This window comes from Gopherus flavomarginatus, chromosome 3 (assembly GCF_025201925.1).
Source record: "Gopherus flavomarginatus isolate rGopFla2 chromosome 3, rGopFla2.mat.asm, whole genome shotgun sequence".
In the NCBI taxonomy this organism is placed as follows: domain Eukaryota; kingdom Metazoa; phylum Chordata; order Testudines; family Testudinidae; genus Gopherus; species Gopherus flavomarginatus.
Genome location: NC_066619.1, coordinates 69,566,192 through 69,582,504, shown reverse-complemented (window position 1 = coordinate 69,582,504; position 16,313 = coordinate 69,566,192). Strand labels below are relative to the sequence as shown.

Below are 16,313 nucleotides of genomic sequence, written 5' to 3'. Positions count from 1 at the left end.
CTTAATAGGTCATGTTCTCAAGACCTTTAATCATTCTTGTTGCTCTTTTCTGGACCCTCTCCAATTTCTCCACATCTTTCTTGAAATGCGGTGCCCAGAACTGGACACAATACTCCAGTTGAGGCCTAACCAGCACAGAGTAAAACGTAAGAATGACTTCTCGTGTCTTGTTTACAACACACCTGTTAATGCATCCCAGAATCCACAGTATCACACTGTTGACTCATATTTAGCTTGTGGTCCACTATGACTCCTAGATCTCTTTCTGCCATACTCCTTTCTAGACAGTCTCTTCCCATTCTGTATGTGTGAAACTGATTGTTCCTTCCTAAGTGGAGCACTTTGCATTTGTCTTTACTCAACTTCATCCAGTTTACCTCAGACCATTTCTCCAATTTGTCCAGATCATTTTGAATTTTGACCCTGTCCTCCAAAGCAGTTGCAATCCCTCCCAGTTTGGTATCGTCTGCAAACTTAATAAGCATACTTTCTATACTGACATCTAAGTCATTGATGAAGATATTGAACAGAGCCGGTCCCAAAAACAGACCCCTGCAGAACTCCACTTGTTATACCTTTCCAGCAGGATTGGGAGCCATTAATAACTACTCTCCGAGTACGGTTATCCAGCCAGTTATGCACCCATCTTATAGTAGCCCCGTCTAAATTGTATTTGCCTAGTTTATTGATAAGGATATCATGCGAGACCGTATCAAATGCCTTATTAAAGTCTAGGTATACCACATCCACCGCTTCTCCCTTATCCACAAGGCTCGTTATCCTATCAAAGAAAGCTATCAGATTGGTTTGACATGATTTGTTCTTTACAAATCCATGCTGGTTATTCCCTATCACCTTACCACTTTCCAAGTGTTTGCAGATGATTTCTTTAATTACTTGCTCCATTATCCTCCCTGGCACAGAAGTTAAACTAACTGGTCTGTCGTTTCCTGGGTTGTTTTTATTTCCCTTTTTATAGATGGGCACTATATTTGCCCTTTTCCAGTCTTCTGGAATCTCTCCTGTCTCCCATGACTTTCCAAAGATAATAGCTAGAGGCTCAGATACCTCCTCTATTAACTCCTTGAGTATTCTAGGATGCATTTCATCAGGCCCTGGTGACTTGCAGGCATCTAACTTTTCTAAGTGATTTTTAACTTGCTTTTTTTTTATTTTATCTTCTAAACCTACCCCCTTCCCATAAGCATTCACTATGTTAGACATTCCTTCAGACTTCTCAGTGAAGACCGAAACAAAGAAGTCATTAAGCATCTCTGCCATTTCCAAGTTTCCTGTTACTGTTTCTCCCTCCTCACTCAGCAGTGGGCCTACCCTGTCCTTGGTCTTCCTCTTGCTTCTAATGTATTGATAAAAAGCCTTCTTGTTTCCCTTTATTCCCGTAGCTAGTTTGAGCTCATTTTGTGCCTTTGCCTTTCTAATCTTGCCCTGCATTCCTGTGTTGTTTGCCTATATTCCTCCTTTGTAATCTGACCTAGTTTCCATTTTTTAATATGACTCCTTTTTATTTTGTAGGTCATGCAAGATCTCGTGGTTAAGCCAAGGTGGTCTTTTGCCACATTTTCTATCTTTCCTACCCATCGGAATAGCTTGCTTTTGGGCCCTTAGTGTCCCTTTGAAAAACTGCCAACTCTCCTCAGTTGTTTTTCCCCTCAGTCTTAATTCCCATGGGACCTTCCCTATCAGCTCTCTGAGCTTACTAAAATCCACCTTCCTGAAATCCATTGTCTCTATTTTGCTGTACTCCCTTCTACCCTTCCTTAGAATTGCAAACTCTATGATTTCATGATCACTTTCACCCAAGCTTCCTTCTACTTTCAAATTCTCAATGAGTTCCTCCGTATTTGTTAAAATCAAGTCTAGAACAGCTTCTCCCCTAGTAGCTTTTTCAACCTTCTGAAATAAAAAGTTGTCTGCAATGCAGTCCAGGAACTTATTGGATAGTCTGTGTCCCAAGGTGTTATTTTCCCAACATATATCTGGATAGTTGAAGTCCTCCATCACCACCAAATCTTGGGCTTTGGATGATTTTGTTAGTTGTTTAAAAAAAGCCTCATCCACCTCTTCCACCTGGTTAGGTGGCCTGTAGTAGACTCCTAGCACATCACCCTTGTTTTTTACCCCTTTTATCCTAACCCAGAGCCTCTCAACACTTCCGTCTCCTATGTCCATCTCCACCTCAGTCAAAGTGTGTACATTTTTAATATATAAGGCAACACCTCCTCCCTTTTTCCCCTGTCTATCCTTCCTGAGCAAACTATACTCATCCACATCAACATTCCAATCATGTGTATTATCCCACCAAGTTTCAGTGATGCCAACAATGTCAACAATGTTTAACAATCTTTGTTCTTACAGGAACCTTCCCTTCACTTTAGTAGATATTTGACTAAAAGTTTAAACTGTTTATCTTTTTCTAGGATGAATACAAAATAATTGCTACTGCACTAGACAGCTAACACTCTTACATCCACCTAGTCTCTCTGATATCCTGGTACCAGACACAGCTACACCACCACTGCATACAAGACTGTTATTCATGAGACAAATAACTGTCACACTTACTGAAAAATCTGAAATATTGCAGAATTTTAGCCAATGTGTTTTTGTTCTCTGTACATCACTTAAAGATAACTCAGTGGTTTGAGCATTGGCCTGCTAAACCCAGGGTTGCGAGTTCAATCCTTGAGGAGGCCATCTAGGGAACTGGAGTAAAAAATCTGTCTGGAGGTTGGTCCTGCTTTGAGCAGGGGGTTGAACTAGATGACCCGCTGAGGTCTCTTCCAACCCTCATATTCTGTGATTATTTGAAAAAGTGTGGTTAGAATTCTTTTCTTCTGGAAAATAAGAAGGCGGCATTATGTACTCCTATAAGAGCTAATTTTATTGTACATGAGTCAAGAAAAAAATATTTGATGGTCTCATGGTTCCACTATAAAACCTATAAAAAGTAGGTCTGACTTTACTCTCTGAGCTGTGGGTCATTAATAGCCAACATATGTTCCCTTTCCTGGTTCTCTAAGACACTGCATAAGAACAGGAACATAAGAATGGCCCTACTGAGTCAGACTACTGGTCCATCTAGCCCAGTATCCTGTCTTCCGACAGTGGCCAGTGCCAGGTGCCTCAGAGGGAACGAACAGAATAGGTAATCAACAAGTGATCCATCCCCTGTTGCTCATTCCCAGCTTCTGGCAGACTGAGGGTAGGGACACCATTCCTGCCCATCCTGGCTAATAGCCATCTCCTCCAGTGTTAAAGATTTTTTTTTTTTTTTTTTTTTTTTTTTTTTGGAAAACAGGTTCTCTTTGTCAAAGGGGAGACTCTCCACTTTGGACTGCAAATCTTAGGGGATATTGGATGCTGAGAGCCAAGACCACCAGAACATCACCACTGCAGTGGTGCAGGCTGCTGGGATCAGTCCTGTCCATGGATGCTTGGAGTGCCATCCTAGACACCAACTGACCTTTGATGAGGACTAACTGGAAGTCTGCTCTCCTGTCCTCTGGTATATGGGAAGCAAATCAAAGACCTTGTTGCAGTTGTCATGGTCATAGCTTGCAAGGAGGGTAGAATAAATTTGCAATACTAAATTGAAAAGTAGAAGAGCATAACCCTTGTGGTCCAGGAGGTCAAGAGATTTGAGATCCTTGTCCTGCAGAATGGGCCGGTAGTGTGGCTGCTTTGTTCTGTGCATCACTGCATCAACCACAATAGAATTGGGTTATGGGTGAGAAAGTAAGAAATCGATGTCCGTCGCAGGCACGTAGTATTTATGTTGAGCTTTCTTGCATGTTGGTGGAATGGAGGCAGGGGTCTGCGAGAGAGTACCACCTGGTTCTAGGAGAGCTTTCTCTATGGGTAGTGCTATCTTTGAAAGTGCAGAAGGTTGGAGGATTTTGAGAAGCTTATGTTGAGTATCCTGGACTTCCTCCAAAGGGATGTCCTGGTTGAGTGCCATTCTCTTTAAAAGTTCCTGGAACCACATAAAATCATCCAAGTTTTGTGGAAGTGGAGGCATAAGGGCTACTTCTGCAGCTGATGGCGAGGCAGGAGCCAGTAAAACAGGGAAGGGTTCATAGCCCATGTCTTTAGAAGGGGGTTCACTCCAGACGTTGATAGAGCTCAGGATATAGGCATAGGAAAGTTTGTGGTCTGGTAGAAGGGGCACAAGAAAAAGCGGTGGCAGGAGCCAACCACAGGTACCACTGAGGCCAGGGCACTGGGTAGGAAAAAAATGGGTCCCAGCCACTGGGGGACAAAGTAGGGAAACTGAGGCTGATTCTTATGATGCCCCATGTCTTGGAGTATGTATGGCTCCGGTGGGCGGGGGGAGGGGGAGAAGACTCCGGCAGGGAGAATTCTGCCTGCTGCTGTGTGCTGTTCTCACTATCAGTGAAAGTATCCAGGTCACGTGGGGAGAGCTGCTGTTCAAAAACTGAGTGCTCCCTGTCCCGGAGCAGAGAGTCAGGCTTAGGGGCCACAGAGATATCCGGCTGATGCAGAAATTGTTGCTGCTCCCTAGGCTGGTGTGCTGCAGTGTGAAGTCTGAGCGGCAGCCAGGAGTGATTTTAGTTTCACTTTGCAGGAGCTGAGATCTGTTTGTGAAAGCCCCGCAGGGGGTCTGAATCTGCTCGGGGGTAGCAGGCAGGCTCGGTGCTGGGGTGGATCGCGTTGTCAGCACCGGGTCCACTGTCAGTGCTGGGGGAAACGGTGCCGAGGAAAGCTTCCCGCTGCAAGAAGTCGAGTCCCTGCTTTTGAGCCCTGTGAAAGTTGCTTGTAAAGTGCTGGGGCGGTCAGAGTTGCTTGCTCTCGGTGCTGACAGCATCAAGGGTAAAGACGCTGCAGGAGATCCTTTACCTTCTTGAGTGTCTCTGAGAGGAGACATTAGGGCTTCCTGCCTCTTCACTTGAGAGGGTGAAGCTGGGCGGTTCTGACTTTGCAAGGGAGCAGGTTTACTGCCCTGCTCCATAGGCAGCTGCAGAGCTTCTTGCCTCTGCTCCAGAGAGGGTGAAGCCATGTTCCTAGTCGGTTCTGCCTTGGCAGGGGAGCGTGAGGGAGCAGGTTTACTGCCCTGCTCCACAGGCAGCTGCAATGCTTCTTGACTCTGCTCCAGAGAGGGTGAAGCCATGTTCCTGGTTGGTTCTGCCTTGGTAGGGGAGCATGAGGGAGCGGGTTTACTGCCATGCTCCATAGGCAGCTGCAGAGCTTCTTGCCTCTGCTCCAGAGAGGGTGAAGCCATGCTCCCGGTCCGTTTGGACCTGGCCGGGGAGCAAGAGGGAAAGAGTTTGCAGTTGCCCGTCTCCAGAGGTGGCTGCAGGGATTCCTGCATGAGAAACAGTTTCAGCCACACGTCCCTGTGAGGACGAGCCCTGCTTTTGAGGTTTGTACTGTGGACACACTTGGCAGGGACGTGTGTCTCGCCAAGGCACTTCACACAGCGTGAGTGTCCATCAGACATTGGCATAAAGTCCTGACAGGAAGCACATTCCTTGAATCCTGAAGCCCCTGGCATTACTGCACTAGTAATGTCAGGGGAGAGTGTCTCAGGGGGAGACAAACTTGAGGGGAATTTATTTTTTTTAAACTAAGTAACTATTCTAAAGGAAGGGAAACAACTGGGATGTTACTAACTATTTCTATGTTCTTTGTAATTGTTTCCTTCAAAAACAAGGGAAGAGGATCAGCAGTGCTCCGAGTCCCATCTTCGGCCAAGGACGGTTGAGAAGGAACTGAGGAGAGTGCGGGACACACAGCTCAGGAAGATTACAACGAGATGGGAGATACCAACTGAATGCATGTGTCCCGACCAGGCACTGCTACCGAAAATCTCCGATCAACGGCGCCAGGACGCACCGTCACCTACAGGGACAGCACTCAAAGAAGAGTTCTTGTCTTTAACACTCAGATGCCCAAGTCCCAATGGGGTCTAAACCCAAATAAATCCGTTTTATCCTGTATAAAGCTTATACAGGGTAAACTCATAAATTGTTCGCCCTCTATAACACTGATAGAGAGATATGCACAGTTGTTTGCTCCCCCAGGTATTAATATATACGCTGAGTTAATTAATAATTAAAAAGTGATTTTATTAAGTACAGAAAGTAGGATCTAAGTGGTTCCAAGTAGTAACAGACAGAACAAAGTAAGTCATCAAGCAAAATAAAATAAAATTCGCAAATCTATGTCTAATCAAACTGAATACAAATAAGATTCTCACCAATTCCAGAATGCTCCCTTTTACAGACTAATCTCCATTTAGCCTGAGTCCAGCAATCACTCACACCCCTTGCAGGCACTGCTCTTTTTTCCAGTTTCTTCCAAGTATCCTGGGGGGTGGAGGTGCTCTTTCTTAAGCAAATTGAATGAAAAATGGAGGGGTCTCCCAGGGGTTTAAATAGACTTTGTCTCCTATGCAAAGTCCAGCTCCAAGATGGAGTTTTGGAGTCACCTGGGCAAGTCACATGTCCATGCATGACTCTCAGTTTTTACAGATAGCATCCACTGTTTACATGCTACCTTGAACTTCCTCAAGTAGATTTCTCACGTGGATTGAAGCATTTCAAAATCCATTGTCCTTTAAGTGTTTCTTCATTAAGCACTTAATTTAAACATTCCTTTCTCCAGGGACTGACCAAATGCTCTACTAAGGTTATTTAGAACTGAAGCCAGTACACAGCCGATATTCATAACATTCGTAACTTCGAATAAAAAAAATGATACATGCATGCAAATAGGATTAATACATTCAATAGATCATAACCTTTACAGATATATGTTACATGGCATATGTAGCATAAAACACATTCTAAGCACATTTCCGTAGAGCCTTATGGGAGGTACCATCACAGTTTTATTCTCTACATGCAAGACCACATCCACATCTTCACACAGATCTATTATTATTAGTCTACAAAATCTACCTCAGCAAACTTCAAAAGCTCATCGATATGAGGTCAAAGATTTTAGAAAGTTAAGATACACGGTGTGGTTAAAAAGGCCTTTTCATTATTTAAGCCCTTGGATACATATTCTCTGAAGTTATTCTGAAGCCTTTTACATACTCCAGTTGTTGCATTAATAATAAATTGAAGAACATAAAGTGCAGTCTTCTCAAAACATTAGAATTAAATAAAAATGAGAAAGTTTTCCATTTCAAAAAAATCACTCACATATCTTTTTAATGCCCTTGGTCTTTCTAATTTATATTCTATTATTTCTATGTCATTATAATTCCTAGCATGTAGTTAGTCTACATAAAACTGGATGTGGGGCAGGTCTTTTGTGGCACAAATAAAATTGCTTCCTTCAAGGACAATGTAACAGAAGGTGAACAGTAATTAAGCTAATATGGCAAAGGAGGATAAACACTTGTGGGAAAAAATAGTAAAGAAAATATTATAGCATAATTTTCTTTTGTTATGCTTTCTCTGGTATTCCACTTTCACTTTCTAAATGGATTATTACAGGGACAGCAATTTACATAAAAAGATTAAAGAGTACATAAATGTCAAAGATTGCTTCACTGTTCTAAGGGAAAGACTGGAGAGGAATCATGTCAAGATGTCAAATGAACTATAAAGAAATGATCAAATGTATTTTACAGAGGTTGCACAATGCAGAGTACACCATCCAACAGTATGTGTCAGAGTACTCACGCTGTTTCCTAAAATAAGCATGCCTGAAGCTTCTTCACTGTCCCATAACGCTACGAAACCCAGGTCATAGCTCCAAAATGATTAAAGGAAAAGGGAGAGCACACAACGAAAAATGATTACTTTTATTAATTCTGAAGCTTTGCAATTCTTTATTTCATAATTTATTTTGACTTTGCAACTAAGTTTTTATTAGAATCAGTGGGTGGGGGGAGTTATGTAGAGCCAACAGATCTGCAATGATTTTTTAATGTATTAAAATGCCCTGTACTCATCAACATTTTTGTTCAACATTTACTACAATATTGTCTTACTGTCTGAAAATGCTGAACTGGAAGTACTTTCAAATTTCTAAATTCCTGCAGTCATGAGCATCAATGAATCACAATAAATATAGAACATGTCTTCTACATCAACAGTGCACTAGAGGAGCTATTTATCACTGTGACACTGGCAAACCAGGGACTAGCTCATGCCAAAGTCCCCATGCCTCCAATAAATACTGACAAATACTCAACTGAAATCAGTCTGGCTCACTTGTGTGTTAGTACTGTTAAAATATGTATTAGAATTACAAGAATGTGTTTAGACTTGATTGACTTCTTGTAAGTTGTTACATGCATTAATCTCACTTACACAATCTTTAAAGTAATATTTGAACATTGGTATTGTAAGCTTCTGTAACTATGTAAGTCACCACACAAGAAAGAGAAAATAACTAGTGTGAAGTGTTCATCTGCAACCAAAGGCATTCTGTCCTGTCCAACAGGGAAGGTCCTTTTACACCAGATAGACTATTGTGAGATGTTAAAGAGAACAAGAGACTGTTGTTCTGAACCCCGAACCCCAGCCCACCCCATGGAGAGGAGTCAAGCTTGCAGCTCAGAGCACATGGAAGAAGGGGATTAAAAAACCTCTGAAAAGAAGGAACTAAAAAGATTACTATGCTGCTTGGACTCTGGAGGGCAAGGTTTCTAGACATAAGCAAGGGATTCCCAGCTGCTTAGCCCTAAGGACAGAGAGCTTGCTTATTATAGAAGCTTCTATTACTCATTTATGTATCTATGTTTATCTGCTTTAACCTTGTAAATAATGCTCTCATTTCTTTTTCCTATTTAATAAATCTGTATATAGTGTGACAAAGTTCCTCCTCTACCTTGGTGGGTCCTGCACTTATTGGCGGATTTGCTCACCTCAGTGATCTTCCCCTCTGATGGAACCCACAGTATGGGTCAACTCCTCCTGTGTCTGATCAGGAGTTGCGAGGTTTGGGGGAAACCCCGGCCCGCCCTCTACTCCGGGTTCCAGCCCAGGGCCCTGTGGATTGCAGCTGTCTATAGTGCTTCCTGTAACAGCTGTATGACAGCTACAACTCCTTGGGCTACTTCCCCATGGCCTCCTCCAAACACCTTCTTTATCCTCACCACAGGACTTTCCTCCTGGGGTCTGATAATGCTTGATTGTCTGATAATTCCTCAATCCTCCAGTAGCACACCCTCTCAGTCTCAGCTCCTTGCGCCTCTTGCTCCCAGCTCCTCACATGCGCTTCCTCTCCTCTGGCTCCTCCCCTCCTGACTGGAGTGAGGTCCTTTTTAAACCCAGGTCCCCTGATTAGCCTGCCTTGACTGGCTGCAGGTGTTCTAATCAATGTAGCTATCTCCACTGCCTTCTAGAAAGATCTTAATTGGCCCCAGGTGCCTTGATTAACCTGGAGCAACTGCCATTTGGTTACCACGGTACTAGGGATTTGTTTAGCCTGGGGCTAACATACCTGTTCCTCAATATTTTACTGTAGCCATCTGGCCATGCCCCATCACAATAGTTTATTACATAGGACAGGCTATGAACATTGTCTTTGGTGTGAGATCCAAGGTGCAACTGGCCTGGGACAAGTGACTGGTCCTTTGGGACCGGGAGTAACCTGAAAATTGCTGTGATTCTTGGAGGGAAGGTTCATCTGTCACTAAGGTAGGCTCACCTGGGTGGTGAGACAGATCAGAATATCCCAGGGAGCTGTCTGTGACTCCATGTTAAGGCTGTTACAGTGCCCAAGTAGTTTATACTTGGTAACTGGTTGGTGAAATCCAAGTCTAGAACTCACAGGCAATTTGGGGTTTGTGTCCTGGTTCTTAATGGTCTGCTCTTAGAGATTGGTACTCATGCTCCTGAGTAACACCAGGTGACTTAACAATCATCTTTTTCCAGCACTGGCTACACATCTGTGTCACAAAAGGCTGTGTTGTGACAAGATTATAAATCCTCTGTGAACTGATATCAACATCAGCTGCTATAATATTGCATTTCTGTAAATGTTAAAATGTTAAGAAATCTGAAAAAATTGCAAAGTTCCATAATCACTTAGAATTGTTTTCAAAATTGTAAAAAGATTTGAATATTTTCTTATTGTTTAAAGCATTACAGTTGTATTGTCAAAGTCGTATAGTCTGCCAGGACACAACCTGCCATTAGAAGGCAGAATAAACTTTTATAGCCCCGTCTGATGACTTGCAGCCCTAAAAATAGTCTATATAAATATTTCATTGACAATTAATTGCTAAATCTCAAAAAAGAGCCCCTAATCACATATTGGACTTCTATTGGTAAAACAGTACTTCATGTCCCATCGATTATGAAATTACGAGAGAACTGCTAACTTTTGTAGGAGTATTCAGAAGCGCTCTCATGTTATTTATGTCTGGAGTATAATTTGCCAATAGATAGTAACATCCTTCTTCAACTGTGGGCATCAGAACTGGACACGGTATTCCAGTAGCACCAGTGCCAAACAGTAAAATAATCTCTCCTCTCAACTGAGATTACTGTTTATGCATCCCAGGATCACATTAGCTCTTTTGACCACAGTGTCCCATTGGGAGGTATGTTCAGCTGATTTTCCACTATTACCCCCAAACCATTTTCAGAGTCACTGCTTTCCAGGACAGAGTCCCCCATCCTCTAAGTACAGCCTACATACTTTGTTCCTTGATGTATACATTTACACTTAGCCGTATGAAAACACATATTGTCGGCTTGTACCCAATATACTACACAATCCAGATTGTGCTGAATCAGTGACCTGTCCTCTTCATTATTTTCCACTCCCCCAGTTTGTGTCTCATCTGCAAACTTTACCAGTAATGACTGTTTTCTTCCAGGTCACTGATAAAAATGTACAATTGCGTAGGCCAAAAACCAATCCTTGCAGGACCCCACTGGAAACATGCCCATTTGAGAACAATTTCCTGTTATATAATTATATTTTGAAACCTATCAGGCAGCCAGTTCTTAATCCATTTAATATGTGCCATGTTAATTTTATATCATTCTAGTTTTTTTAATCAAAATGTCCAGTAGTACCAAGTCAAACACCTTACAGAAGTCTAAGTATATTATATCAATACTACTATGTTTATCAGCCAGATTTATAATATCAAAAAAATATCAAATTAGTTTGACAGGAACTATTTTCCATAAACTCACATTGATTTGTATTAATTACCCTACCCTCTTTCAGTTCTTCATTAATCAGGTCTTTTATCAGCTGCTCCACTATTCTGCCTGGCACATCCTGATGTCCCTTTTAAAAAAACTGGAACAACATTAGCTTTCTTTCAGTCTCTTAGAATTTCCCTAGTGTTACAAGAATTACTGAAATTTTACATTAATGGTCCTCCAAGCTCCTTAAAACTCTTAGATGCAAGTTAGCCAGATCTGCTGATTATAAAATGTCTAACTTTTATATTTTCTTTTTAAACATCCTCCAGTGATATCAGTGAATGGAAAGAGTGTTGTCAACACCATATGATGAGACCATATTGTCTGTTTTTCTACAAATACAGTACAGAAATATTTACCGAACTCCCCTACCTCTTCTGCATTATTCCTGATAATTCTACCATGTTCCTCTAGTAATGGACCAATACCATTGTCAAGATTCTCTGTGTTCTTAATATATTTTTAAAACTCCTTCTGTCCCTTAACACTATCGGCCATAGATTTCTGGTGGTGTAACTTTGCTTCCCTTATCAACATTCTGCAATTCCTAACTTCTGATTTACATTCATTATTACCAACTTTCCCTTTCTTCAATTAGTTTTTTATAATATATACACACACACACACACACACACACTATATATATATACACACGTGCGCATGATCTGCAATCATGACTACTAAACATCTGGGGAATAATCTGAGTGCTACAGAGAGGCCAGAAGGCAATGATTTGCACAGGTAGTGGCTGTTATCAATGCAGAAACAAGGATATATTAAGTTGGCCAGTCTGATATTGCTGGATGGAGTAAAGCGATCAATACCAAAACCCTTCGAGACTTCTCTGCAACCTTATTAATTATCGGAAAACCCAGGAGTCAGGTATCAGAAGAAATTATGAAATCTCTGCTGAAGCTACTATGTTCTGCCTTCTTGTAGCCAGCAGGTACTGATGCTTAGATTAGCCACATCTTTCTAGCAGGGTGCAACAAGCTCCACTGATGAGTAAGGTTATCTTCCCCTTCTCCTGGGTCTCCAAAATAGAAAGAGACAATAAGTCTTTCCTGAACTGTGGCACTCTTCAGTTCTAACAACTCCACTATTTGAACTAGTGACTTCTGAAACTGTCTACAATCATCAAGAAGCTATACCAATGAGGATATTAAGGACATTAGCAGAAGATACTGTACTTTCCTTATCAGTAGCAAAAGACTGGTTGATGTCATCCTGTGGTTCATGCCTATTTACCCTAGATAAGTAATTGTGAATGCTATCCAACAGCGAAGAAAGATGGACAGTTAAAGAACTGAAGAGGAATTGGCACCATGTAATAGATGAAAGCAAATCAGCACAAAGGAAGTCACATTGTCATCACAAGAGGGAAAGCCTGATAGATACTAGGGACCTGGGACTGCCTTTGTGACCACCAAGTCCTCCAAGAATTGCCAGCGGGTCCCTGAAACAGAAACTAGCACCATGAAAATCCCTGCCACCAAAATTGCCTTGGTAGCAACAGACACAAACAACAAAGTCATCTTTTTTGACACGAAATACAGGACAGAATGTTCCAAAGACTTTGTACTGAATGATGGTAACAGACACTGCACCAAACGTTTCTGCTCTCTCACTTTAGGAAGCTCAGAGTTTGAAAACAGACAATTTTATCCCTTCACAGGAGTAGGCCCTTGACTTGAGGACAGATCAGAGTCAAGCGTGCTTGTCTTTTGGTGACTGAGGCATAATATATTAAACAAATGAAAAATGGCTATCACCAAGGCACACCAGACAACGTGTAAGTGTATCCATCTCCAGGAAGGCTGAGCAGTATGAGACATACTGCTTAAATTGTTTCACCCCACACTGGTCTTTGGGATTCAGACCAGATAGGATAACCTGAAAACACGCAGAAGCTCATTTGGGAATGTAACTGTACAACAGCACAGAAACTAGACAAAAACTTTTTACACACTATACAATTACTAATAAGAACTAGTAAATCTACTAACACTACTAAAATATACTACTAGTACAACAAGAAAACAAACCAAAACTCCAGGAACAAAAGGAAGTTTCCGATGCCCACAGCTAGTTACACAAAAGGAGGAACTGAGATGACTGGGGACTGCACAAACCTTTATAATCTCAAAGAAGAATTTTAATTATTCTTCCATGTGTACTCAAACAACAGTAGAGATTTTATTGTAGGATTGCTCACAAAGTAGAACAGCTGTCATAGCTCTTTTGCAATTCAAAAGTGCATAGATACTACAATGATGAGTATAATACAAAACCAGAAGATACAGAAACTATACAGAGCATTAAATATCTGAAACAAATAGATAAAGAATTAAAACAATGAACTCACAAACAGACTGAAGGAAAAAAAGATATAATTTTGGGCTCTTCAGTCTTAACAATATCACTTTAAACCAAGCAGGTTAGTCTGAACACATTTACTTAAACTTCTAAAACGAAATCATAAGCTTTATCGTGTAATATTTAGATAGCAGTATTTTATGTACATTACATTAGTCTTCAATTCTGCAAACACTATGAATAGTAACCTAGAACATTTTGTACTGTTTTCTTCCTACTTGCATCAGTGTCTTATAAAACCTTGATTTCTACATTTAAAGCACTCCCTGAAATAGGACAAACAAGTATGTCAACAAGAACAGAAAGAACCTCCATTTACATAGCAACTTCAATAACTTTTGAAATTACTTAGGAGTTAAGCAGAATAGACACGACTTCACATCTAAACCAGTGCAACTGAGGTCAAGTGTTAATGTGTTTTCAATAATTTTAAATTCATTCTATTAAGCAGTTATAAAGGAAGATAAAATTATAATCATACACGTGCCTCTGTCTTGAACCGTACCTTTCTCTAAGGTGACACAGAATTAAAAGTTTCTCTAGAAGGTTTGTCTTTTAATTATGACATGACCTAGGTCTGCTATATAAATTCACAAGTGCTTAAACCAGTGAATCTTCATAAGAGAAGTCAAGAATGTATTCATATACTACAGGAATGAGTAGCAATGTGCATTTAAGACTGCAAGTTGTGACAGAAAGAAAGGCTCCCAACACAAAATTTAATCCATCCCTTCAAATTTTTCTCAGCACACACAGGCTAACATAAAAAAAAAAATTCTTGTTGGGAGCAAAAATAGAAACATGCTTTACTTTCTTGTGACTGATATTGCAGAAGATCTGAGATTATGGTTTAGGAAAGTAATCCTGAATTATACATTGTCATTTTACAAAATTTATAGAAATCATAACAAAGTTGCTTTACAAATGTCTGAAACTATTTATTTTTCTGACTAAGCACAAATGGCTACTTCAGAACTATGTCCAGAGTTGAAATGGAAAGATTTAGTTCTTAATTACACATGGCTGGTTTGTGTGTGAGATAATGGCTGAGTGGATACCAAAAACCTAGCTACTGGAAGGAAATATGAGGATTGCTAGCTCTCTCAAATTGTGCTTTGCTGATAAGGCCTCAGCTGGAGTAGTGTACCCTCTTCTGAGCGCCACATTCCAAGATGTAGACAAATTGGAGAAAGTCCAGAGGGGAGCAACAAAAATGATTCAAGGTTTAGAAAACATGACCTATGAGGAAAGATTGAAAAAACTGGGTTTATTTAATCTGGAGAAGACAGAGGGGATATAACAGTTTTCAAGTACATAAAAGGTTGTTACAAGGAGGAGGGTGAAAAATTGTTCTCGTTAACCTCCAAGGATAGGATAATAAGCAAGGAACTTAAACTGAAACATGGGAGGTTTAGGTTAGACGTTAGGAAAAATTTCCTGTCAGGATAGTTAGGCACTGGAATAAATTGGCTAGGGAGGCTGAAGAATCTCCATCACTGAAGGTTTTTAAGAACAGGTTAGACAAATACCTGTCAGGAATGGTCTAGTTATTATGTAGTCCTGCTGTGAGTGCAGGGGACTGGACTAGATGACACCTTGAGGTCTCTTCCAGTCCTACACATCTATGATTCTATGGGCTTGTCTACATCACAAAGTTGCAGCGCTGGTGAGGAGGTTACAGCGCTGCAACTTAGGAGGTGTACACATCTGCAGGGCATCACCAGCGCTGCAACTCCCTGTTTGCAGCGCTGGCCGTACTCCCGTTTTGTCTTGGGTGTAGAGGATCCAGCGCTGGTGATCCAGCGCTGGTAATCAAGTGTAGACACTTACCAGCGCTTTTCTTGACCTCCGTGGAATAAGCAGGTATCCCAGCATACCTGAGGAAGCCTCTCTGGTAATCAAGCAGGTCTCCTTTCCCGGTTTGCTCTCGCGTTCCCCGAACCCCCGAGCAAGCAGGTCTCCTTCCCTGCGGTTTGCTCTCGCGTTCCCCAAACCCCCGAGCAAGCAGGTCTCCTTCCCTGCGGTTTGCTCTCGCGTTCCCCGAACCCCCGAGCAAGCAGGTCTCCTTCCCTGCGGTTTGCTCTCGCGTTCCACGAACCCCCGAGCAAGCAGGTCTCCTTCCCTGCGGTTTGCTCTAGCGTTCCACGAACCCCCGAGCAAGCAGGTCTCCTTCCCCGGTTTGCTCTCGCGTTCCCCGAACCCCTGTGCAAGCAGGTCTCCTTCCCTGCGGTTTGCAGGGGGGTTCGGGGAACGCGAGAGCAAACCGCGGGGAAGCTGGTCTCCTTCCCCGGTTTGCTCTCGCGTTCCCCGAACCCCTGTGCAAGCAGGTCTCCTTCCCTGCAGTATGCAGGGGGGTTCGGGGAACGCGAGAGCAAACCGCGGGGAAGCTGGTCTCCTTCCCCGGTTTGCTCTCGCGTTCCCTGAACCCCCCTTGAGGCCGCCCAACAGCGCTGCAGTGTGGCCACATCTAACACCACTTGCAGCGCTGGTTGCTGTAAGTGTGGCCACTCTGCAGCGCTGGCCCTATACAGCTGTACTAATACAGCTGTAACAACCAGAGCTGCAAAATTGTAGACGTAGACATACCCTATGACTATGTAGGCCTCTTATTGTACTACAGCGCTTTATAAGGTTTCTTGTTTCCTTCTATTCAACAATGACTTCTTGACTATAAGGTGAAGTTCAATTTCAAATTTTGACTGAAATAACACCACAATTAAGACTGGAGAAAAGAAGAAATACTTAGATCTGGTGTTCAATGCGCATCAT

General features: G+C 42.0%; 1 protein-coding gene across 12 annotated transcripts in view; it reads right to left on the bottom strand.

The window, feature by feature from the left end:
• FER (FER tyrosine kinase) overlaps positions 1–16,313 on the bottom strand; it is a 456,227-nt gene that overhangs the window by 246,168 nt on the left and 193,746 nt on the right. Inside the window, exon 14 of one of the 12 annotated variants that reach the window (XM_050945735.1) lies at positions 13,272–14,783. The exons of the other annotated variants lie outside the window; for them this stretch is intronic. Coding sequence (XP_050801692.1) covers positions 14,763–14,783 — 21 coding nt within the window. The 3' untranslated portion in view covers positions 13,272–14,762. Of the gene's footprint in view, positions 1–13,271; positions 14,784–16,313 lie in introns of those variants that run through there. 12 annotated transcript variants of the gene reach the window in all.